Source organism: Glycine soja, chromosome 2 (genome assembly GCF_004193775.1).
Source record: "Glycine soja cultivar W05 chromosome 2, ASM419377v2, whole genome shotgun sequence".
In the NCBI taxonomy this organism is placed as follows: Eukaryota; Viridiplantae; Streptophyta; class Magnoliopsida; order Fabales; family Fabaceae; genus Glycine; species Glycine soja.
Genome location: NC_041003.1, coordinates 17,186,415 through 17,211,690, shown reverse-complemented (window position 1 = coordinate 17,211,690; position 25,276 = coordinate 17,186,415). Strand labels below are relative to the sequence as shown.

The 25,276-nt window shown below is 38.1% G+C and overlaps 1 protein-coding gene across 2 annotated transcripts; it reads right to left on the bottom strand.

The window, feature by feature from the left end:
• Window positions 1–1,037: 1,037 nt before the first annotated feature.
• On the bottom strand, window positions 1,038–19,690 carry LOC114391056. Of its 2 annotated transcripts, XR_003662054.1 has the most exons (10): window positions 19,345–19,690; window positions 19,116–19,246; window positions 14,368–14,575; window positions 13,129–13,654; window positions 12,797–13,048; window positions 12,479–12,670; window positions 12,315–12,389; window positions 9,688–12,198; window positions 8,348–8,746; window positions 1,038–1,321 (listed from the first exon to the last, which is right to left on the bottom strand). XR_003662054.1 is itself a non-coding variant. In XM_028352057.1 (9 exons), exons 1-9 carry the CDS (start codon window positions 19,542–19,544, stop codon window positions 8,447–8,449), a joined length of 4,395 nt encoding a protein of 1,464 aa, XP_028207858.1. In that variant the 5' UTR covers window positions 19,545–19,690; the 3' UTR covers window positions 8,059–8,446. The 2 variants fall into 2 exon arrangements, 1 of the variants encoding a protein (XP_028207858.1); XM_028352057.1 differs by lacking the exon at window positions 1,038–1,321 and having other exon boundaries at window positions 8,059–8,746.
• Between the last annotated feature and the right edge of the window lie 5,586 nt (window positions 19,691–25,276).

The window sequence follows — 25,276 nt, the reverse complement described above, 5'->3', positions numbered from 1 at the left end:
ACCCTCATAATAAATGTTGATTGCACGCTAAAAATAGATAAAATCAAATTCCAACAAAAATTATCCATCCTCTTTCCTTATTAGTCTCCCAGTAAAACAAAGATAACAGATAATTTAGGGGCACAATTTTAAGGGGGAGGACTATTCAAGTCTTATAAGAGAGACTATTTTTTTTTACGATATTCATGTGAGATCTTACAAATACAACGTTTTATATTTTTTTTATATTTAATTTCATAGCATGGCTTTATTAGTTCAATTAAACAAGGAGTTGTGTTTTTTGGACACCAAAATTTACCTCCATCATTTCCTATTTGTGGACCCTGTATAGTAAACATGAGTACATTTATCGAAGAGTAAATTTATCTATCATTTCACCATGTAGGATAATGGTATAGCTTGAGCATACCTTGAGTTCACAAGCAAGAACCATTAGCATCAAACTATCAGTACCTTTTCTACATTAAAAGGGGCAACATTTTGTTTGATGAATGTAGCAAAATCTGTGTTTCTAACATGTTAGCAAACACAGTGAGTGCAGGGCAATATAAGACACCAGAAGTTGGTAAAAATATTGGAAAACAGCACAAAATACAAAGCTAAGCAGCCTCCCATATTGCTGCCCACAAGAAAAACAAATATGCTCTAAGCCATAGAGAATCAAATCAGACTGCAAATCTTCAATTACAAAAGAGAAAATCAACCCCAGCATAACTATATCTCAAAGCTCCAACAGAATTCAATGAGAATAGCCTACATTGGTTTTGGATATAACATGCCCCCATACCACCAAACATAAGTAAACGAAACGGAGAATATGGTTGGCCACTTCAAATAATGATGCTTGGAACTAAACAAGATCATACTACAAAAATTTACCACATCAACTATAGAATCTAGATGTAATAGACCAATGAGGAGATAAAAAAATCACTGTAAGTTCAATTTAACATATTATTTAACATATTATTGTTATCCTTAGTCCAACATGTTTTAGGTGCATATAATTGAATACTGGTTAAAAAGGTTTCTCCCTCTGAACAATCATTATTTTTGAAGAACTAGAACCAAAAATATTCAGACATCATCAAATATATCAAGACCTAAACCTAGCAAAAGTAGCCTTTAGTAAAAATAACAGTAGTATATGTGCTTAAAATAACATACCAAGTTCCAACATACATCAATCAAGCAGTAAAAAGAACATCAAGCATGATATAAGCGTTGCGCGGTTGATCATGACAAAAGTAGGACACTTCTTGAAACCTTAAACCACACCAACAGCTGCAACATTTTACACCTGATCCTTTTCCAACCCGACCTGCAGAACGAAATAAACAATTGAAGATGTTCATAAGCCAACAAAGAATATTGTGGGGACCTATCAAATACTGGAGTCTGGAGGCATTTGTTAGGAGTTTTGCATTAAATAGAATAAATTACTTGATGTGATACTTAAGCCTTGAGGCTTTCCCACCTAGTGGATTAGTCTTTTGGGTTGGGCTCTTCTCTTCTATTTAAGTCCTAACAATTGGTGGTGCTTTCGTTGAGGGTTGGGCCACGGAAAGGGCTACCTATAGGCTGAAATAAGGTGCAAACAGAATATTGATAGACGAGTGAAGTCGTCCAAGGGAAAAGGACTACTACTGGGTCAATGTCAATAGAGTGAAAGGCACTATGGACATCGACCCTTAAAAGGGGTGACAATGTTAAGAGTCTCACATTGAGTAGAATAAACTACTTGATGTAGTACTTAAGCCTACTCTCCCACCTTATAGACTAGTGTTTTGGGTTGGGCTTAAGTCCCAACAATTTCCTATTGTTATGACCATGACAATTGAAGCTCAATTTGTGAATGAGGATTTAAGCTCTATATTTTGTATCTATTCAGTCTTACTTACTATATTTTGAGACTCAGTTATACTTTTGATGGGCTGTGATTTTGTTTTAAATCATCCATGTTTGATGATTTAAAACAGAATCACAGAGCAGTCCTAAAATCCATGTTCGATGATTTAAAACAGAATCACAGAGCAATCCTAACCTCAATCAACATATTTGTACATCCCCACCACTAGACCTATCTACTAGACTAGCAAAAAGCACAAACACATCATCTAAACAAAACCTTTGGGAAGGTCATTGCTAGGAGACTCCTTAGGATGCTCATCCACCCAATTCAAATCCTCCCTCAAATCTTCCTCTATCTCTAAGTCTTCTAGCCTAGCATCCTAAGTTACATCCTCAGTCTCCTTGTCAGATGATATCTCTGTTATAATTATGTGTATCTTTTGATAGATTTTGTTTTTAGCTTCCCTAGTCTCCTACTTAGCTTGTGGTAGAAGACAGCAGTATGGCTTGTCTTGTCAAGCTGTCTCTATCCCTTTTTGATGTATATATATATGTATTATTTGAATGTAATAAAGCAAGTGAGTGAGTGAACAATTTTTATTTCTCACATATTCAAGCTTCAAGTTGGCATCAGAGCTGGTTCTCCGGCCACCATCGTCGCCGCCGCTGTCCGCCACCGCCATCCGCCGCCGCCGCCGTCCGTCGCCGCCGCCGCCGCCGTCAAATTCGCCAGCGAGTTCAGGGTTTTGTGCGCCTCGAGGAGCGCGACACAACCCCGCAAACCGCGTAGCCAGATTCGCCGCCACGCGCCGCCACGCGCCGCTCTACAGCAGCGCCTCTTCCCGGCGCGTGAAGCCCACGCGCCGACCTCCGGCCACCGGAATCGCGCCGGACTTGTCTCAAACGGAGCGCCGTCTTCCCCTGTTTTCGTTCCAGCCTCTAGTGCAGTGTTTACATGTCATTTTGTGCTTCCTCCTCTCTACTCCGTTAGGTTTTTTTGTTTTTCCTTGACAAAAATGTCGTCTTCTGGTCCTGTTTTTTCATTCTCTGGAACTCCCACCATTACTACTGCCAAACTCAACTGGAAAAACTATATGTCTTGGTCTGCTTCCGTGGAGTTATGGTTTCTCGGCCAAGGATATCATGATCACTTGGAAAAGGGAGTTGATGCTGTTCCGAATGACAAGAGAGCTGAATGGGAAAAGCTGGATTTTCAGTTGTGTGCAGTGCTATGGCAATCTGTTGAACCGGATGTTTTGGAGATCCTTAGATCATTCAAAACATGTTGCTCTTTTTGGAAGAAAGCACAAGAGATATTTGCCAACGACATTCAAAGTTTGTTTGATGCAACCCAGAAAGTTGCTGCTCTCAAACAAACCAGCCATGATATGATTGCGCATGTAGGGAAAGCTAGAGCAGCAGTGGAAGAACTGAAGAGATTTCTTGCAGCAAAATCGTTGGAGGAAGTGAATAGGAAGCTGGACAAGTTCTACATGGTCCTTATCTTGAGAAGTCTACATTCACATTTTGATCATGTGCGTGATCAAATTCTTGCAGGTGACCAAGTCCCGTCAATGGACTCCCTCATTACTAGACTTCTTCGCGTGCCTCAAGCCTTGAAAGAAGAAAATTTAGCTGAAAGTGTGGAAACATCAGCTATGGCTGCATCTCGTGGAAGAGGGGGAGGTCGCAACAATAGAGGAGGTCGTGGTGGAAGGAGTGGACGTCCTCAATGCACATATTGCAAGAGGATGGGTCACACTCAAGAGAATTGTTATTCCCTGCATGGCTTCCCTGACAAAGTAGCTCAGGTAACTCAGACCGAAAAATCAGAGCCTAAGTTCTCTAATACAGAGTATCAGGAGTATCTAAAGCTGAAATCCGAGAAATCCAGCAACCAGGCTTCATCTTCCTCTGTACCATGTTATTCAACAGCATGTATTTCTCAATCTATTGACGGTCTCAGTCCTTGGATACTTGATTCAGGTGCCTCTGATCATATTTCTGGTAATAAGTCCTCTTTTACATCCATTTCTTTTCCAAAAATTCCTCATCTTGTCACTGTAGCTAATGGTTCCAAAGTTGCAGCTCAAGGAAGTGGTCAAGTATCTTTATCTTCCTCATTGAAGTTGGACTCTGTTTTGTTTATTCCACAATGTCCCTATAATTTAATTTCATTGAGTCAGTTAACTCGTTCATTAAATTGCTCAGTAACCTTTACCGCTAATTCTTTTGTTATCCAAGAACATGGCACGGGTCGACTGATTGGAGAAGGACATGAATCACGAGGACTTTACTACGTGAAGTCCAACTTGTCTGTCTCCTGTTCAGCAACTTCAAATCCCAAACTTTTGCATGATCGTCTAGGTCACCCAAGTCTACCAAAACTAAAATTGATGATCCCTAGTCTGAAGAATCTTCGAGTCTTAGAATGTGAATCTTGTCAACTAGGAAAACATGTTAGGTCATCATTTCCACAAACTGTTCAAAGATGTAATTCAGCTTTCTCTACCATTCATTCTGATATTTGGGGACCAAGCCGTGTTACATCTTTTGGTTTTCGATATTTTGTAACTTTTATTGATGAATTCTCTAGATGTACTTGGGTTTATTTAATGAAAGACAGATCTGAACTTTTGCCTATCTTCATGTCCTTTCTCAATGAAATTGAAAACCAATTTGGAAAAACAATTAAGATTTTCAGAAGTGATAATGCCAAAGAGTATTTCTCTCATGATTTCTCTTCTTTATTATCTTCAAAAGGCATTCTGCATCAATCTACATGTCCTCATACACCACAGCAAAATGGTATAGCAGAAAGGAAAAATCGTCATCTCCTTGACACCGCACGATCACTAATGTTCGCCTCTCATGTTCCTTCACACCATTGGGGGGATGCGGTGCTCACTGCTTGTTTCTTAATCAACAGAATGCCTTCTTCTTCTCTTAAGAATCAAATTCCTCACTCAATCATTTTTCCTCATGATCACTTATTCCATGTTCCACCCAAAGTGTTTGGTTGTACTTGTTTTGTCCATAATCTCTCCCCTGGTTTAGATAAACTTTCTGCCCGAGCAATCAAGTGTGTCTTTTTAGGTTATTCTCGTCTTCAAAAGGGTTACAAATGCTACTCTCCACCTACCAGGCGATACTATATGTCTGCAGATGTAACCTTCTTTGAAGACACACCTTTCTTTCCATCATCTACGGACTATTCTTCTTCCATCCAAAATGTTCTTCCGATTCCCTCTCCATGTCCTCTAGGTACCTTAAACCAAGATGTTAGTGAAGTTCCATCTTCTCCACCACATCCACCTGAAGTTGCTCCTCCACCTCTTCTTACATATCAACGCAGGACACAGCCAGTTGGTTCTACAGTATCTGAAGCTTCTCCTCTTGATTCTCATCCTTCTTCAATCAATCCTCAAGCCATGGATCCTGCTACTTCTCATCCCTCTGATTCAGACTGGCCCATTGCCATCCGCAAAGGTACTAGATCCTCTCGTAATCCTCATCCTATCTATAACTTTCTAAGCTATCATCGTTTGTCTCCTTCATATTCTTCTTTTGTTTTCTCTCTATCTTCGCATTCTGTCCCTTCTAATATTCATGAGGCACTGAGTCATCCTGGATGGCGACAGGCTATGATTGATGAAATGCAGGCTCTTGAACATAGTGGTACTTGGGAACTTGTTTCCCTTCCTCCTGGCAAGAAGGCTGTGGGTTGCAGATGGGTTTATACAGTTAAAGTTGGGCCTAATGGTGAGATTGATCGACTTAAGGCTCGCTTAGTGGCTAAAGGTTATACTCAGGTATATGGCCTTGATTATTGTGACACTTTCTCTCCAGTCGCTAAGATCACTACTGTCCGTCTGTTCCTTGCTATGGCTGCCATGCGTCATTGGCCTCTCCATCAGCTTGATATTAAAAATGCATTTCTTCATGGTGACCTTGAGGAAGAGATCTACATGGAGCAACCTCCTGGGTTTGTTGCTCAGGGGGAGTATGGTCTTGTGTGTAAGCTGCGTCGATCCCTCTATGGGTTGAAGCAATCCCCTCGGGCTTGGTTTGGTAAATTCAGTCATATTGTTCAACTCTTTGGGTTGAAACGAAGTGAAGCCGATCATTCTGTTTTTTATTGTCATTCATCCCCTGGGAAATGTGTTTATTTGATAGTATATGTTGATGATATAGTGATTACAGGGAATGATGCTACTAAGATTGTCCAGCTAAAGGAGCACTTATTCAGTCATTTCCAGACCAAAGACCTAGGGTATTTGAAGTACTTTCTTGGTATTGAGGTGGCTCAATCAGGAGATGGTGTTGTGATCTCACAGAGAAAGTATGCTCTTGACATTTTGGAGGAGACAAGCATGCAGAATTGTAGACCTGTTGATAGCCCTATGGATCCTAATCTGAAGCTCATGGCAGATCAAGGTGAAATCTATCATGACCCCGAAAGATATAGGAGACTTGTGGGAAAACTAATTTATCTCACTATTACAAGACCTGATATTTCCTTTGCTGTTGGAGTAGTTAGCCAGTTTATGCAAAATCCCCGTGCTGATCATTGGAATGCTGTTACACGTATTCTTAGATATATAAAGAGAGCTCCGGGACAAGGACTGCTTTATGAAGACAAAGGTAACACACAAATATCTGGGTATTGTGATGCAGATTGGGCTGGCTGTCCCATGGATAGGAGATCCACATCAGGATACTGCGTCTCTATTAGAGGAAATGTTATCTGTTGGAAAAGTAAGAAGCAAGCTGTTGTTGCTCGATCTAGTGCAGAGGCTGAATACAGATCTATGGCTATGGTTACATGTGAACTTATGTGGGTTAAACAAATTCTTGAAGAGTTGAAATTCTGCAAAGTGGTGCAAATGAAGTTATATTGTGATAATCAGGCTGCTCTTCACATTGCTTCAAACCCAGTCTTCCATGAGAGGACCAAGCACATAGAGATTGACTGTCACTTTATTCGAGAGAAGCTACTGTCCAAAGAGATTGCCACTGAGTTCATTAATTCTAATGATCAGCCAGCTGATATTTTGACTAAGTCTTTATGGGGGCCTAAGATTCAGTTTATATGTTCCAAGCTTGGTGCATATGATTTATATGCTCCAGCTTGAGGGGGAGTGTTATAATTATGTGTATCTTTTGATAGATTTTGTTTTTAGCTTCCCTAGTCTCCTACTTAGCTTGTGGTAGAAGACAGCAGTATGGCTTGTCTTGTCAAGCTGTCTCTATCCCTTTTTGATGTATATATATATGTATTATTTGAATGTAATAAAGCAAGTGAGTGAGTGAACAGTTTTTATTTCTCACATATTCAAGCTTCAAGTATCTCGATAATCTCAACCTCAGGCTCGGCATCCTCTACCTCGACCTCAAGTATATCACCCTCAACCTCAACCTCAGGTATAACACTCTCAACCTCGACCTCAAACTCAACATCATCCATATCCTTGTCAAATAACATTTCTATAATCTCTACCTTCCTAGCGTGTCAGTAGTAGGGTGGCGTCATCTGTGTCCACCAAAGCTAGAAAGTGTATTATGATGGGATTGTCTCAGGCTCATCCAACACCCTCATTGTAGCACAGAGAATTCCCACAAATCCGTCACAATGGTAATCCTTGTCATGAAGCCAATATCCGTCAAGCATCAACGTGCTCACATGGATCCTCAATCTCTGGGCCACCATCTAGATCTACATGATTTTGGTTGTATGGGTGGGTCCTCGATCACCACACATAAACCACCAAACAATATGACCCTCGAGTGTTAGAGCAACCCACGCTAGTGAAGGACACTCATCGCATCACTATAGCCGCATTCTCCATTTGCACATTCCTCTAATTCTATCAACGCTTTTAGAACTCCTCTTCCTCTTCATTGCACTGTTTTACTCTATGTTGCAGTTCAGATCTGGAGACGAGATCACGCTCTCCCAATTGCTATGCACGCCAAACTTTTGAAATTCTTTTGCGACTGATTCATTGAATGGGTTGGTCATGTGCGTCAAGGGGTAAAGTTGGAAAGAAATCACTTTTCAAAAGTTGAATAAAACAAATATTTTTTATAACGAAATTTGCCATGTCATTTTTGAGTGATGTCATTTTTGAGTGCGTAAGAAGAGTTTTCGACTCCTCTTGTTTGGATGAAGTAGCATTACTAAAGAATTAATTGAGAAAAATAAACTATTACACAACCTCTGGACAAAAATTCATTACAGGTGAATAACCACATTATAAGTACTTTTTACTTGAATAGTTGGCCCAAAAATTCATTACAGGTGAATAACCACATTTAAGTACTTTTTACTTGAACAGTTGGCCCAACAACAGATATCAGACAAAAATTAGAAAGAAGTAAGAAAACATTTACTTTGGAGTTTAATGGTCATATCCTAACAGTGTAAAACAAACTTATACATGATGAGTTATGATGGATGATGACATAAAACTATTTTACAATGTCGGTGCATTACCTATTTTCTCTTTACTTTGATTTGATGATGTAAACAAGAGAAAACTGTCATCATGATATCCAAAAACTGCACACGGTATGCAGTTGGATGAATTTTCCATCATGATATCCACAAGTTGTACATGTTATACAATTGGATCATATTAGTACCCTTCAGGGACATCTTGTAGAGTTCCCTGATCTTTCCACCATCTCCAAATCTGCTAGATGTTGAAGATGGTTGACAGGGAGATTTGTTTGCACTCGATGAAAGTATCGTGGCCAACATTTTCTTCAAAAGCATCTGCAACTGACTCCAATATTTTGCATGTAATTCGGGATAACTAGTACCGAAAGTGTCGGCATTTGTATCTGATACATGGCGTCCTTCAAGCATATGAGCCAAAGCTGATTCCAGCACCTGCAAAAAAATTCTGGAAGTATCAACCAATGACATTTGTCGACAGAAATATCCACTGGTTCAATTGATGTTAATAAAACTATTTCGAGCAAGGTGTTCATTAATAATCTATACTATATTTTATGGAATGGCATAGAAGATATTGTACAACCGTTAATTGACTCTAAAAAATGCAGGTCAGGAAATTATAAGAATTTTCATCATTTTATATATTCTCTGACCCTCCTTAATACCAAAGATGGTCGTGTTTGTCAAATATAGCACTTAGGCAAATTATAAAGTTGACATCAAAACACATGTAAGATATCACACCTTAACCCAAAAACTTTGAGACATTTTAACCAAGTTTCAACTGGGAAGTAAATCTATGGTGGGAATACAAAACCTAATTTCAGGGATTTTATAATCTTTTTTGTAGCTGGGCAGGGGCTAAGTTAATTATAGTTACACTGACAAACAGATCAACGGACTCTGCCCAAGTATGCTAACTTACAAGGAGTCTTTATTACTACCTCTGTCCCTATATATACCTTTCAATTGATCCACACCCTTTAAGAAAAGTGGTTCATTTAGTAAATCAAATTAAATTTGTCAATATTTATACTGCTTTTCCAAAATTACCCTTCATTTCTCTCTACTTAATTGTTTCTCACCAAGTAGTAATTATTGTTTGGAGAGAGAATACAGTAATTAATTAAGGGTATTACAGGATAAAAATAATTAATGCACCTGAGTTTAGAAGAGGGTCTTATAAAAAGAAACAAACATTAAATGAAAATGGTCTTATATATAGGGACGGATGTAGTAGTAGATATAAGAGATACTGAGATAGTAGATAGCATAGTGACACAGAAAAGGGTAATAATGAATTAAATCATCTCATTGAAAATTTCAGTAACTCATAATCAGAATCAAATGACTGTAAAAGTGCAGGAAAATACCACATTGGAGTGTAGATGGCTTGAAAGGCTTAATGAAAGAGCTGATCTCTCCATAAGAATAGTCAAATACATATTAGGATGAGTTTTGGGGCCATAGAAGTCCAGGGCCTTTTGCCAGTTCCTCTCTGCCAGAGATGCATACTGCTTTACTCGTTGCACAGCACTATTTTCGCCTTTAGACAAAATGCTTTTCTTATTGCCAGAATTCATAAATCTCAAACAACAGTCTCTCTGATAGCAAGCCAATTGGAAGTAAGCATATGCAGCCTCCTGTTTGCGCAGTTCACCGAGCGACTCATACACAGATAATGCTTCTCTAATGGCCTCGTTAGCTGAAATCTCATGCTTTCTCAAATCTTTCCTGGCTTTTCTGTCATGGGGCGTGGTGTGACTTACCCATGTACCTTCCAGTGATCCAGTTTCATAAATTGCAGTAGTATTTTCTCTTGCCAAAAGCATTCCAAACCGCAGAAAAGTATGAGCAAACTGTGTATGTGCCTCATTCTTCAAGCTGCTTGTAACAGAATCATCATGTTCATTGATGGCATTCAGTTCTAACCTTGCCGCCCCATAATATCTAAGGGATTCTATATATTTCAGTTTTGCAGTTTCCAATGCATGATTATATGCATTATGGAAAATATTATGTAGTTTAAGATTCTCAATTTTAGATACCATCTCCTCAGCCAAAGCCCGTCTGCCATGGCCCAAATTACAGTTAATTAATATTATGTTGGTGTGATCTGAAACTTCTCTGAATGCATCTATAGCATCTGTAAATGCCAATTCAGCCTTACTCAACTCTTTATTTTCAAGTCTGATTCGACCAAATTCATTGCAAACCCACCCTTTCTTTTTAACCACAGATTGTAACTCAGACAAGCTAGTTGGAAATTTAAGTAATGCTTGTCTAGCTTCTTCATAGCACTTTAAAGCAGATAAAAGATTGGACTCTACGTCTCCCACTACTGGCTCAACTAGGTACTCAAATATCCCACCAATTTTGACTTTACCTGTTTCCTTTGAAGTATTTTCCGTTTGAGAGACAACACTAGAACATGAAACGTCCATCTCTGAGGATCCCTCAACAATTCTAGAGTTTGTAGCAGCCAAAGATTCAATTTCAATCCTATTCTCAAGAGTATCCCTCAGATTAAGATCTCCACCATAACTACTGTGCTCAATGTATTTGCTGTCAAAATCTTTTCCATTTTCCTTGTCATGAATGAACTCATCTACTGGGTCTTTTGGAGGAAAGTAATTGGCATTTTTAGCAGACAACCGTTTACTATGCTTTCTACCATGAGTCATGAAGCTTGCATCTGCACTACTACTGCTTGCACTATTCCCACTACTAGCTCTGTCACTTTGGCAACTGCAATTTACCAAGGAACATGAACTGCAGTTGTGGTTCATTTGAACCAACTTCTTCTTCAGCCTTTTAACTTCCTTCACAACCTCAGATGACATTTTCAATTCTCTGGTTGCAGGTTTTTTCAGATCTTTTATTGAGATTTCTTTGCCCTTTATCCTATGGAATTCAATATAAACATCTCCTACTAGTGCCCATGCCTTGGCCCAGAAAAGGTAAGTAGAAGACTTTCTTTCAATATAGCCATTAACAGTCTCATCTTTTACATCATCCTGCCACGTCTTTTCATTAAGATCAATGAGTTTTCTCTCTAAGGATGAGCCACTGACCATTGAAGAAATAAATTTTGTGTCTTCAAGATGTGGAGGCATTGATCCATAAACAGAACATGATAGCTGTATAACCTTTAAAGCTTGATGCAGTTGGCCATCCTCTTTATAAGCTTCTGCAAGTGCCAAATACGATTCCCCAAGCAAAAGAACAAGCTTCCACAACTTATGATCCAACTTGGATGTTGGAAGCCATTCTCGGATGTCACAAACTTCAATACAGTCAGCATCTCCACAGGCACAAACAGAAACATTAAAAGATGATGGTCTATCACGATTTTCATTGAATTGATCCATCACCTCCGGTTCAGTGCTCTGAAGCTGACGCATCCATCTCAGAGACTTAATGGCCTGTGAAACATGATGTACGGCAGCTAACTTGGATGAGATTGGATCAGCAACTGTCTGAACCACAGGTGTGGAAACTGGACATACTTCACAAGCCAAAGAGCTATCATCAGGATACAAGCTTGGTGCATCCCCTTCTTGGTTGCTCAATTCTGTGCTACTGACAGCTATAAGTTCCCCAGATGTGGGTTTGTATGCTTCAGAGACCATCTTTGCAGGACATTCTGATTCTAAGTGCTCAATCATATTTCCATGTTCGGCTGATTTGTCATTAGCATGCAGATAAAATAGCTCATGTGCACCTCGTTCAGAATTACTGTTTTCAGCATCCCAAGATGACTCTTCGACTTCAGTAACAGTTAGTTCACATTCTAGGGCCAGAGATTCTGAAGTTAAATTCAACTCATCATCATAATTTAAAATCAGCCTCGCAAATTGTTCATGAGCAACTGCTCGTACTGCCTGTTCAGCAAAACAATATCAGAAATGCAGTAATCTCAAAAGAAAATAAATGGAAACCCCAGGAAAATGGGGTTGGGGGAATACATCAATTGTAATTTGTTGTTCAAAAAACATACCAGATGGTCTGAGTCATCAAGAAATTCCAAACACTTTCTAAAGAACCTCACACATCTAGCCCTATTTGTAGCAGCCTACAGCAAAAGAGACGGTAGTAAGGAAAAAACTGTTAGAAACCACTAAAAGCAGCATTAGCCCAGAAATACATTTCATTCATTCACACCATTGAGAGCGAAAGCCTGTGTGCAATTCGATAGAGGAGAGTTCCCAACGAATATACTGCATCACTTCTACCCCTACTGATCGATGATCGCAAGGACCTTGAAGCATCATCACTATGATCAGATGAACAGTTTTTGGGAATAATGGAAAGATCAAAAAGTTGTATATCATCTTCACCAGCACCTTTATAAAGCTGCAAAACTCTTTGTCAGGTTTCCTAGTACTACTAAGGGTAACAATTTTGTTAAAAAGAAATTAACATAATAAACCTAAAGGCAACAAATATATAAAATGTATAGAAAAACAAAAATAATAGTACCCAATAAGCTCCAGGATCCTGTTTGCAATTATCCCGAAGGAATCTCAAAACAGACAAACCATTTTGCTGTACAACATGAGGATGAAACGCGGGTGTCCCCTCCTCTGATATCCCTTTCAAAAGAAAAATATCATCGGTTTTCAAAAGCTCGTATCCCTGAACAACACCATTGTGATGATAACATATAGCCAACTCAGGCACACTTGCCATGACATTGTCAAGCCATGCTTCAAGCCAAGTCAAAGGTGTGACCTATCAAAATTGGGAAACAAAAATATTAACAATCTGCTAAAAATGAAATACGAGACATGTTTTAGAAGAATGCTCCTCACCTGTCGTGTGACATCCCATAAATGCAAGCTCACAGCAACATACTTTTCATTACTAAATAGAAGTAGATCACTTCCTAAGAGCATGCGAAAGTTATGAAACTGCCAGAACAAAATCCTCAGAAAGCTATCATTACCAACTTTTCTTTGTTTTTCAGACTCTAGAATAGATGATCCAGGTTTTTCACCCACTTGTGACACCTTTTTGACTGGACTATGGTTCTTATTTCTCCTATTTTTCTTGCTTCCCCAATAGAAGCCTTCCTTCTCAACTTGTGAGTACTCAGAATGGCAATTGTATCCTTCAGCGTGAACATCATCGTTCTGTACCACAATATGGGGTGGCTTTCCTCCAGGAAGTACAGAAGAATTTGATTGCTCTTCTGATGGAACATGATGTGTTGGTGGACAATCACATGCCTCCATTCTGACCGAATGCATAGCAAAATTCAAGAATAAAGATTGATCTGCACATTTTGATTGATTGTTATGCCTCCTAATCAATTTTTCTCCCTCTTCAACATCTGGCCTGCACTTCAAAAATACTGTTAGTTGTAAACAAATCAAATGTTTGAAGATTGTTTGGAATCTTGTAATTATGTAATATATTGAGTAAATAGGGAAATATTGTAATTAGGGGTAATTATGTAACCATTATCCATTACTATTGTAATTATAAATAAAAGCCTCTTCTGTATAGTAACACATTCATTCACATGACCTCTCGGTTTTCTCCCTCTTGACAAATTTGATAAACACAAGGTTGCCAAATACAAAGAAAAGTCCAATAGTGGGTACCAGAAATGACAGAGGATTTAATTTCACAACAACCTTAACTAAGAATTTTATTTATTTTTTAAACAAGTCGAATCCCTATTCAATGTCTGAATGACTTGTAAGAAAAATCATCTTTGAAGCATCATACATCATGAACTAAAATGCACAATTTACACATGGAGGATGCATTAAAACCAGAATATGAAACTATTCAGTTGTCCGTACATTTCCCTCCTTGTTGAAATATCATTATCTTGAACTAGTAATCTTTTCTACTGATCAATATAAAGAATTCATTTTCTTATTGCTTCAAAAGACATTAGATATAGGAGCCAAATTTTCTAAAGCAAAAAATTTATTATGGACCAAAAGACAATTGTCGACAGCAATTATATGACAAAGCTATAATTAAGTGAAAGTCAGTCATGGCACCAAAATGGAGTCAAGAGTAGGTCAAATACACACCCTGTGTTTAAAACAAGAGTATGACCAATGCGACGAACAGCAATTGATAGTCGAGCCTTAGAATATGGCATTTTAAATATCTGCTTCAAAATGTCAGCTGGGGCAATGACATCAATCTCATCTCCATAATCAGCCAAGCCAGATACTGCAAGGGCCTCACATTTTCTATTGAAATTTGATGCAACAGCAGTGCCTTCCCAAGGAAAATCTGTTAAATTGGAGATTTCAACACCAAAAAAGCATAAGTAATATGAAATGTATGAATCTATGATAGACAAATGGAAACCAGTGTAAGCATGCATCTGCATTTCATGATAGCACTCATACATCTGTATTTCATTACAGCACACTTCTATCCTTGACTGATAATGAGAACAGACTCAACCCAAGAAGGAACTATAGATTTAACTTTCGAAGTGCTGGAAAAGAAGAAACTACAAATGGAAAAAAATGGTAATGCAGATCTATGAGGGTATGCAGTCCTCTCAAACCTTCCCACTTGTCTTCTGCAAATATAGGAGTATACTTACTCAGTAGTGTAGTTTTCTTTTCTTAGCTAATCTGTAAAGGCTAAAGTACAGTTAGTTAGTCTATATAGTTAGTTAGTTAACTGTTAGGACTGCTGTAACTAACTAACTCAGGTTAGTTGATAGTTACAGTTGTGTAACTGATTATAAAAACTGAGGTGTAATCTATTTCTTCTCGGGTTGAATGATATCATTCATTTCACCTCAATTTAGTTTCCTAAATTGTTTCTCAAGTTACCTTTAGCAAACCTCCCCTATAACCAACTTCCCTCAGTTCTTTCAAACAGAGTTCATTTTTTTGCCATCATTCTGCCAGGTGGGAAATCTGTTATTCCCGTATTCAAGAAGCGGGGTCCTCTCTTGTCTCTACTAACTCATGTGGGCAGGGCCTCTGTATTTCTTATTCCCCCTTCTACTGTACACCTATTTAATTGAGGTTTAACACTATTCCCCCAAGCAGTTTAACCTTGCCTTTGAGGTAGAAGTAGGGAAATTATCATTATGGCAGCTGATTCCTGGGAACTTTCAGAGTTGGTAAATCCAGCTGTTGAACAAGGACTTCCTATCTGCCATCTGCAATAATCTTCATGTTCAGCAGCTGCACTCTCAATTCCCACTCTTCTAAGTTCTGACAGAAAAACTGGTAGAGGTGCCAACCCAGCCACCCTTCTTGGGCTTAGATAAATGGTATAAACAGGATGGAAATGGCTGTAGTCAAGGAGCCGGAGCTGATATGCAATCTGTCCTGTTATTTCTATCACTTTAAAAGGACCATGAAAACAGGGATTCAAGTTGTCAACAATTGTTTTAGCCAATTATTTGAGTTTGTATTTTTGGAATTTTGAAGTAAATCAAATCCCCAACCATGGAAGCATGCTGCTTCATTCTATTTTGAGCTAGTAGCAAGTATCCCCGGAGTTTATCAAATACAGAACTCCTGCATCCTGCCAATTGATGCACTTCCTGCACAGTTGACAAATGTCCAGAACATCCTAGTAAAGTGGGAGGTTCTCCCCTGTAGGTGCTTTCAGAGGTGACTTTTTATTTGAACAGTTGTGGTTAGCCGTTAGCCTTATACTCAAGGTTTTAATTGCAGTTGCTGTTGGGATTGTGGTCATCACGACGTGAATGTCTATTAGAGTATTGTAAGGAACTGCAGTTATTCAACTGCAGACTCACCTAGCTATTGTTTAAGTTAGTTATCTAACAGCAGTTAATTCTATGAATGTTTCACAACTTTGCACAAAATTACATTAAAATGTTTTATATCATTATATAATCTTTAATAGCCTATAATTAATAGGTTTTTCATCACTATGAGATATCCAAAGTAAAAATCTAATTAAAAAATATTAAAATAAGACTAAATTAGTAGCTACTAAATTACTAAAACATATATATATATATATATATATATATATATATATATATATTATAACAAATCCATACATGTTTGAGTATTCATTAGCATTAGAAGACATAATTCTATTAAAAAAAGCATTAAAATATATATTTTACACTTAATAACTCATTGAAAATCACACTTATTATTGGAAGAAAAATAAATGCAAAAATAAGAAAAAATAAATAACTCAATAAATTCTATGAATTCATGAATATTATCCCTCATTGAAGATCAAAACAGAGGTCAAACAGACTTATAAAGGAAGGAAATAAAAGACTTAAAATAGCGTTAAGCCTGGCCCAATTCTGCCAAGCGTGATCCATTGTTTATTCTAACCCTAAATTCCTAAGTGTCCTCTAACGTTGGAGACTCCAGAACAGAACACACGCAACTCAGCCGCACCCGTCTATCATCTCTAGAAGATACGACTGCAGGAGAGGAAAATGCTTGTTCACAGCAACAAAGAATCGCATCTCAACGCACCAGAGGCCCCTGTCAGAGACAATCGCACAGCCCATGAAACTCGTAAAGGGATCACAGAAGCAAGACGCACACAAACTTACGGGGTGGTGGCCGCACCGGAGACCCATTATGTTCTGTTGCCTTTTCGTTTGCGTTTGTTGCTGCCACAAACACCGTTACACGCGATTTTCGATCACTCTACAACATTGGTCTGTAATGGTAACGTTGTGATCCAAACCGTTAAGATGCGGACTATATTACCGATTCAGAGCAATAGTCCACCAATGACGCAAGCTATAGTCCACCAAAACTAAATTTCGGAAAAATCAAGTTCAAAACTGTCTAGGGCCTATTCATTGTCCTTAATATATCATAAAACAATTTGATCAGTAGGAATTATTACTGTGTTGGTCTGGCACATATCTAGTACAAATCTAATGGATCCAAATTTAGAGAAAAAAAATAGTGTTTATTGATAGAACTCCTCTATCTTTGGATTTATATCAATGGGATCGAGATCAGAGATTGAAGAACAATGTTAGACAAAAACATGATAGCTTACTTTAATAAGATATTCAAGAGTCCTAGACCCTTCCTTCACCTTCTCTCAATCAATCACCACCTCCAAACTAACTTCCTTATCTGTTATAAGTGCCAACTATTAACTGTCTGACATACGGTCAGCACTGCTAGTAACAGACCAGAGCCCCAACCTTCTACTATTGTAGTTTTATTTCTAATACAGACCCTTTTAATTGGAGGCCTGCTAACAATAACAGCCCCCTGCCTTCCCCCCCCCCCCCCCCCAAGCCCAAAAAATTTTCACCTTGTCCTCAAAGCTAAAATCAGGAATATTGTCCTAAATATCTGGTGATAATTCTCATAATCGAGATTCTGCCACTTATCAGTACCTTGGCATCACAAGAAGACCAATCTCTAACATTCAAAAACTGTGCCGGCTGAACCTGTAAGGGGCTAATGCATGCAAAGAAATTGCCTGCTTCAACAGGGAAACATGAAAAACTGGATTATTTGGCTCCCCAATAAGCAGTTAAGTACAGCTAGTAAGCAACTTGGCCAAAACTTTTGAAAATACGAAATAACACATAATCTTGGGCTTAACTTCTCATTGGCTGCTTGACTTGTAGCATGATTCTGTAAGGTTGAAACTTTAGAAAAACCCAGCTCTAGGAATTGGTTCACCATTCTATGTTTGTTATCTTGAACTTTCATCCTACTCTAAGCCTTAAGCAAATTAGCTAGCAACTCTTCGAATGTTTCATCTCTTTCAGTAGTCAATCTGTAGACTTCATTAACTGTGGAGGGAACTGTAGTGCATATAAGTAAAAGCAGAGGGTCTTGGCTGCATAGAGACTGAAATGGGATCAGTCTCGTAGCACTGCTGCAATTGGTATCATACCAGAATTCTGCCAAACTCAACCATTTAGTCCACAACTTATCTCAAATAAGTCTCCAAGCACTGATTGACAAGTAGTTTAACTGTCAGAATGGAGATAGTAAGCAAAACTGAACTTAAGTCTAATAATATCTGCCGCCCTACACAGCCCAGTCCAGAAATCATTGAGACACCCCATTCTTGTTCACTATTGTCAGGAACCCAAATTAGAAAATAGAAGAAAGCAAAAGAAAGATGGAATTTCTTGATTGTAAAAGAACAGAAAATAGGAGAGATAACTCTCCTCCAAGAGTTTCCCCTTCACAAAGAGCTAATGCTCAATTTACAAAATGATACAGATCTGCCTCTCTCCTATCCTTCTTCCCCTATTTATATATCTAATAAACCCATCTAACTAACTATCTTAACTAATTCTCCCTTCTCCTTATATCCTAACAATACAAACCCCTCCTAAAAATCAACCTTGTCCTCAAGGTTGAAATTTGAAAACTGGAATTGAACACTGAAACATCCTCAAGTTTTCTCTGATAGCTGGAAGACAACTGCACCCCAAGTAACAGCCAAACCTTCCCCCAAGGTGGGATAACTAAGCTATCACTTTACTCAAGAATATATCAAGGACACTCCACGCTGTTCATTGATAGCATCCATTTTCAGATGGTTACAGCGAACCAGATGCAGAAAAATTCAATGAAAATTCTAATAGCTTATATTGATAAAAACAAAAATCAACTAAAAGCCTAGTATTCCACAAGACAAACTCTAAAGACAAGAGACATATCAAATTACAATGTATCACAGCTATGAAGAACAAGAAAGCATAAAACACAAGCACCCAAAAAACAAAAAGCAGAATAGAACATCTTGAAGCATTGAATAAGAACTTCCACTTATAATATATAATTAATGAATTCCTCCAAGGGTAAAGAATTAGCACCTCCTCCAGTTGCCTTGGAGTGCACAGCGCCAACAGGAAGAACCTTGTCCGGAAAATTTGCCAGAAGCGGTGGCGTATTAAGATCAGTCTCGGTCGGCAGCATCCGGTAACGGTAACGCGGAGCATTCACCCTGAATAATCAACAACAAAAAACGCTCAATTCTCAAAAAACAACACAGAATTCAAATTAAAACAAAAACAACAATAACTAGAGAGAGAGAGAGAGTACGTTTGGGGTGTGGGGAGAAGAGCGGAATGGAAAGCGTGGTGGAAGGACTTGTCCGTGGGAACGGGGATTGAGCCGCAGAGGAACCCGACGGGTTTGGGAGTGGCGATTTCAAGCGTTCCAACGCACACAAGTTCCTTGGAATTCTCAGAGTTCGACGAAGATGATGATGGCAACGATGACAATAGCTTCGCCATGTCCATTCGCTTCCGAAGACGCAGCTATGGACACACGAGAGAGTTGGGGTGAACGATTGAAACCAAAACCCTCGAGAAGGGAAAATGCGGTGAATGTGTTTGTTGTTGGTTTTCTGTGCACGCACGCACGCACTCTTAGTCTTGTAGCTGTTATTTTCAAGTGAGGCCCAGATCTTCGGATATCTCTTCTTGATTTTTTTTTCCCTTATAATTTCTTTATTTTTTTTTTTTTGTTAAGAACAACTATTTATTAATTTTGTTAATGATTAATTTATATGAAAAAATTTAATAATATAATAGAGTTCTTTACTTTTCATATTTTTGTAATCACAATACTCAAACCCGAATTGTCAAAATATTTGGATTTTTATAAAAGATGCGTTATTTTATTTCAAAATCCAAATAGTCCTGGCTTTGGTTGGTTGAGAGTATTGAGAGTTGAGACAAACCATTCCACAACATCCACAATGGAGTAACCTCTACTGGTGCTTCTAATAGGACTTGTACACATTACTTATTTTTATTCTTTCCAATTCAAACATTTTAAAACATAAATCTCTACAATTGAGCATCTTTCTTTGGGTATTTTCAATGGATCCCACAAAAAAACATACATCGTTATATTTTATTAATAACTTATTTATTAATTTATAATTATCTTATTTATAAATTAAGTTTAAAAATTAAGAAATTTTTTAGACTATTATTATGTAAAATATTTTTTGACTCAATAAAAATATAAAAAAACATAATTAAATTATATTTTATTTAAAATGATAAAAATAGTTAACATCACACAAATAGAATATGTGAAATAATAAAAATTACATAATTAAGCCAATAACTAATTTTGAAAATTTGAGGGACATTGATAATTTGACATCAAATTAAACCATTGATTCATATTGAATGAATTTTGGTTTGGATCCATTGAATGAAAAACAAATCAAAGAAGTTGGGAATTTTTTCAGAGTGAGAATGAGAGAAATTTGAGAAGTTTTATTGTGTAAAAAAGATTGAATTGTCCTTTATTTATACATAAAAAAATCATTGAAATGGTAAAAACAAATTGCAACAGTGATAATTGTTTTATTAAAGTTGAATGAAGCAAAGGAAGAGGGAGTAACAATTGAGAAAAATGAATTGTTGTATACTTGTATTAAAATACTATTTTAAAGAATATTTTTTAAAATTAAAAACCTTCAAGCACTGATGCTTCTCCAAGTAATCTTTGTACATTCCCACAATGACATAGTATGTCCCAAGCATGATACTTCCCAAGCTAGGTGCTTCACATGGACTCGATAAAAATTGTAACACCCTGAAATATTACTATTTATAAATTGAAGTTTAATTATATTTATTGTGTTATTTGACTATATGTTGACTTGAATGAGTGGAGGTATGGCTTGAATTAGTCATGTGTGAATTTCTTGATGTGGATGTTGAGTTATGTGGAGTTTTGTTGAGCTAAGTTGAAATTATGAGATTTTAAATTTTACCTAAACCTATTCCAGTAAAATCGTGATCCTGGATTCATTAACCGTTGGATCGTCTTTAAATTTTGTCTGGAGCTTCGTAAGACATTTCCCCATAATCTGACCGTCGGGATTTTTAAAATAACAACTTTGGATGTCTCTCTAAGCGCAAAGGGCGCGCTAAGCACAATTCCAACCCGAGAGTGAATTGCACTGAGCGAGAATTGGCCCGCTGAGCGAGCCATTGTGCAGAGGAAGTTGCGCTGAGTGAGAATTTGCGCAGTGAGCAAGAAAACTGGACTCCCGCTTAGCGAGACGAGCTCGCTAAGCGAGATTTGCAGATTATAAATATGTTCCCCAGTGTGAAAAACACGATTTTTCACTCTCCTCTTTCCAAAACGCCACCCAAACCCTAACACCTCCTTCTCCACCACCCACGACCACCGGTGGCCGTCGCGAGCTGTCATTGCTTGGCGCCGAACCCCCACACCAAGAGGAACACTTTAATCGGAGCGGAATCCTCCTCAACGATTCGGTGGAGAAAATTCCCCCAATCCTCCATTTCATAGCTTCTCTAAGGTAATCTTGATTTCTAAGCCCTTCTCCTAGTTAGTTTGAGTTCCTCTTAGTGTCTCTTGTGTGTTGGGTACTGTAATAGGGATTTTTTACACTTCCTTTGAAAAACCCTAGAGAATGAGATATTGTAAAAATTATCTTTTTATAACATTGATGTTATTTTCGTGACCTTCACTGAACCTCGGTCACATTGGCATGATCGGAATTTTAAAATGATGTCTCCTTCTAGTAGAATCTGAAACACCCCTCAGCCTTTTATGTTTTGACAGGGGTATTTGACTCTGAATACGGTTATTAACCTTGTTTTTGAAACCTATACTAAATTCCGTTCAATTTGGTATATAGAACCTTGCATTAGGACTGACGAGCGTGAACGAGAGAGACCTTTGAGCAACGCAAACAGGAACTGAAGGAGAGCTCACAATAGGTGATGGGAGTTTATTATAGTTTACAACTTTTAATGCCATAGTTGGGGTTAAGGAACCTAACTATGGGGATGTATGCATGTCCCTGTTGCATGTTGGTTTTCAAAGAAAATAATGTTTTTCACTAATGGGATGCGATATATCTATTATTGATTAATAACATTACTATTAGACTTGAGTGATCTGAAGACCTGGGAAGTGTGAATCTCAGGCATGAACTACAAATGTATGTATATGTGAAATATGACTTACTGTTGATGTTGCTATTGATGACATTAATTGATATGAGGTGAGGTTGATGCTTATGATGATATTGATATGAAATAATGTTGTTATTGATGATTATGTCAATATGAGTTGAGGTTGTTATTGATGATTATGCTAATATGAAATGATGTTGTTATTGTTGATAATGTTATTGAGATAAAATGATGTTGATGTTGAGCATAATGAGATGAAATGTTGATGATGTTGAAAATACATTGTGATGATGTATGTTGTGTATGTACGTGGGGGGGTGCATTGGATGGCGTTCCTAAATAATGACTGGTTTAATAGTAATGAATTAAATAGTAGAAACCATGGGAAATTTTTTTTTTCTCTTTTTTTTCGCACTGTTATTTATTTCACGGTAATTAATTTCAGAAGGAAAATTATCACTATAGAGTCCTGAGTGGCCAGTTCACAACTCTATTCGGATTCATTTCTTTCTGATCACTTATAACCTCCAAACTATTTTTTTCTTTTTCAAAAAAAAATACCAACCATCATTTTGGGTCGTCACATGAGAAATAATAAGGTGTGGTCAGTAAACTCTTTTCAAATAAAGTTCGTTAACATTTCTTTTTCAAATAACAAGATAAAACATAATTGTTTTCATCATCAAAAACTGTCCAAAACATGGGAGTTTGCAAAATAGCAGTGACATCCAGAGCAAAGGTAATAACTGTGGTGGCTTCAGCCACAATATATATACAATCATCAAAATTTCTATACAAGAGGTCTACCCACCCAAAAATCAAAAGAGTAAACCTAGCAGTCTAAACTAGATACACCCACCCACAAAAGTATGTACGCTTAATCTAAGGAGCCGTCTGCTATGATGAAGAGTCGTCACTATTCGCTGTCCCTCCAGGGCCACTTTCCTTTGTAGAGTCTGCCTCAGATGCTGACATAATATCCTCTGGAGAATCAACATCAGGGAGCAGGTCCTTACCATCCTCTGGTAAGTCAAGGGCATCCATAGCAGGTTCAGGAGGTAACTCCTCTAGGTCCTCTTCAAGATCCTCTTCAGAGGATGACACCTCTATCAATTGAACAGGCTCAACTAGTCGATATGGAGTAGGCGTAGGTAGTATCCACTCCACAGGCTGTTGAAGTGTGCGTGCGGGTTACTCCGGATGTACTAGCGAAGTAGCAGTGAGTTGAACTGTGCCACGGAATCGGCACCTCTCATTGCATTCGAGGGTCTCCCAAACACCCTCTAGGCACTCCATCACAACGCGATCATGGATCAACTGCACTGCCATCACGATCTACAAGAGATAAAAGAAAGGGGGTAGACTCTTTTACAAGAAATCTAACTACACAGGTAGCAATACAATGCGTCCCATAACGGCTATGCACAGTCAAAATGTATTTTTCAAGAGATTTCCTCTCTGGTAATCGATTACCAAAGTATGTAATCGATTACCAGTGCCCAAAAACGAATTACAACAGCCATTGCACATTGGAACTTAAAAGTTACACTGTGTAATCGATTACACATAAATGGTAATCGATTACCAGTAGCATATAACACTGTGTAATCGATTACACACAAATGCTAATCGATTATGAGTAGCATATAACACTGTGTAATCGATTACACACAAATGGTAATCGATTACCAGTAGCATATAACACTGTGTAATCGATTACACACAAATGGTAATCGATACCCAGCAACTACTAAACGTTCTGTTTCAATTTTTAAACCCTATAATCGATTACACACAAATGGTAATCGATTACCAGAGGGAATTTTTCAGATAAAACACAAGATAGATAGCTGGCCAGCCGCCACACAAGCCTCCCTGCTTCGTGGACTTTTGTTCCTTTATTGGTTGACTGCCAGGAGCTCGCCTGCTTAGGTACGTCACAAGTTTTCACTGGCTGACTATGCCTGGGTTGGGTCGGGATTGGACAAGCTTGGTTTTGGGCAATAGCACCCCACCTGACGTCCCCAAGGTCTCCTGACCCCCGCGACATATCCTCAGGTACCACTCTGTGGTTAACTAATAAAAGTTGGAAGACTGACTCTTCCACGCTTTCTCACACATGGCTTATTGGGTTATGGGGCACCCGTCATATGTGGTACTAGGTGGCGATCGGGCAATGGCGCAAAACAAATATCCCATTTCCACAAGCCCAGGCATAAGCACACCATCCCCAGTTGCCCACCTTTAAATTGAGCTCACGTACACGTACATAGCCCTTCTCGTTCCTCTCAGCACCGGGTCCCCATCAACCCCTCCAAGCCTTCACAATGTCAAATCCATTCAATTCCATTTGACATGAAACTACCTTGAAAAAAAAAACAGAGTGGAGGCAGAAATCTTTACACAAGATTCATTCGAATTCCACAGAGTTTTTCCTACCAACATACCTCAGTAAAGTCCTCATCCCTGATTTGGTAACCATTGGATCGCCTTGAAAATTTAACTGGGGGTTCCTAATACAGAAATCTAAGTTTTGACCATTGGGATCTACTAAAGAATTTTTAGAACACGAGATATACTACCTTTCCCGTGACAACAAAAATTAGCACTGCACAACCAGTTTTTTTTCTGCATAATTGACAGATTTGCTGCATAATTGGGCAGCTTTTCTGCATAATTTTGCAGATTTTCAAAATCTAGCTTACATGCATCTAATTCCACTCAAATTGGATCCTACAAGTCCTAAACCATACATAAATCATGTTCAAGACAAAAATAAACTTCAAACAAGGTAAAGCAAAACATAGGTATCCAAAACCCACCAAATTTAGTGAATTTTCAAGGTTTGAAAGGTGAAAATGAAAATTGGGTGATTTTGGGGTAAACTCTCATCTTCATCAAGTCTATAACATTGAATTAGACTTGCTTAAACTAATTTTAAGGTAAAATCTCCACCTATTCAAAATTTGACCTCTCAACACTCAATTTACACTATAAATGGCTCTTTTCTTTCACATTTGCCACTCATTTTCCTCACTTGCTCTGACCAAACTTTCCTA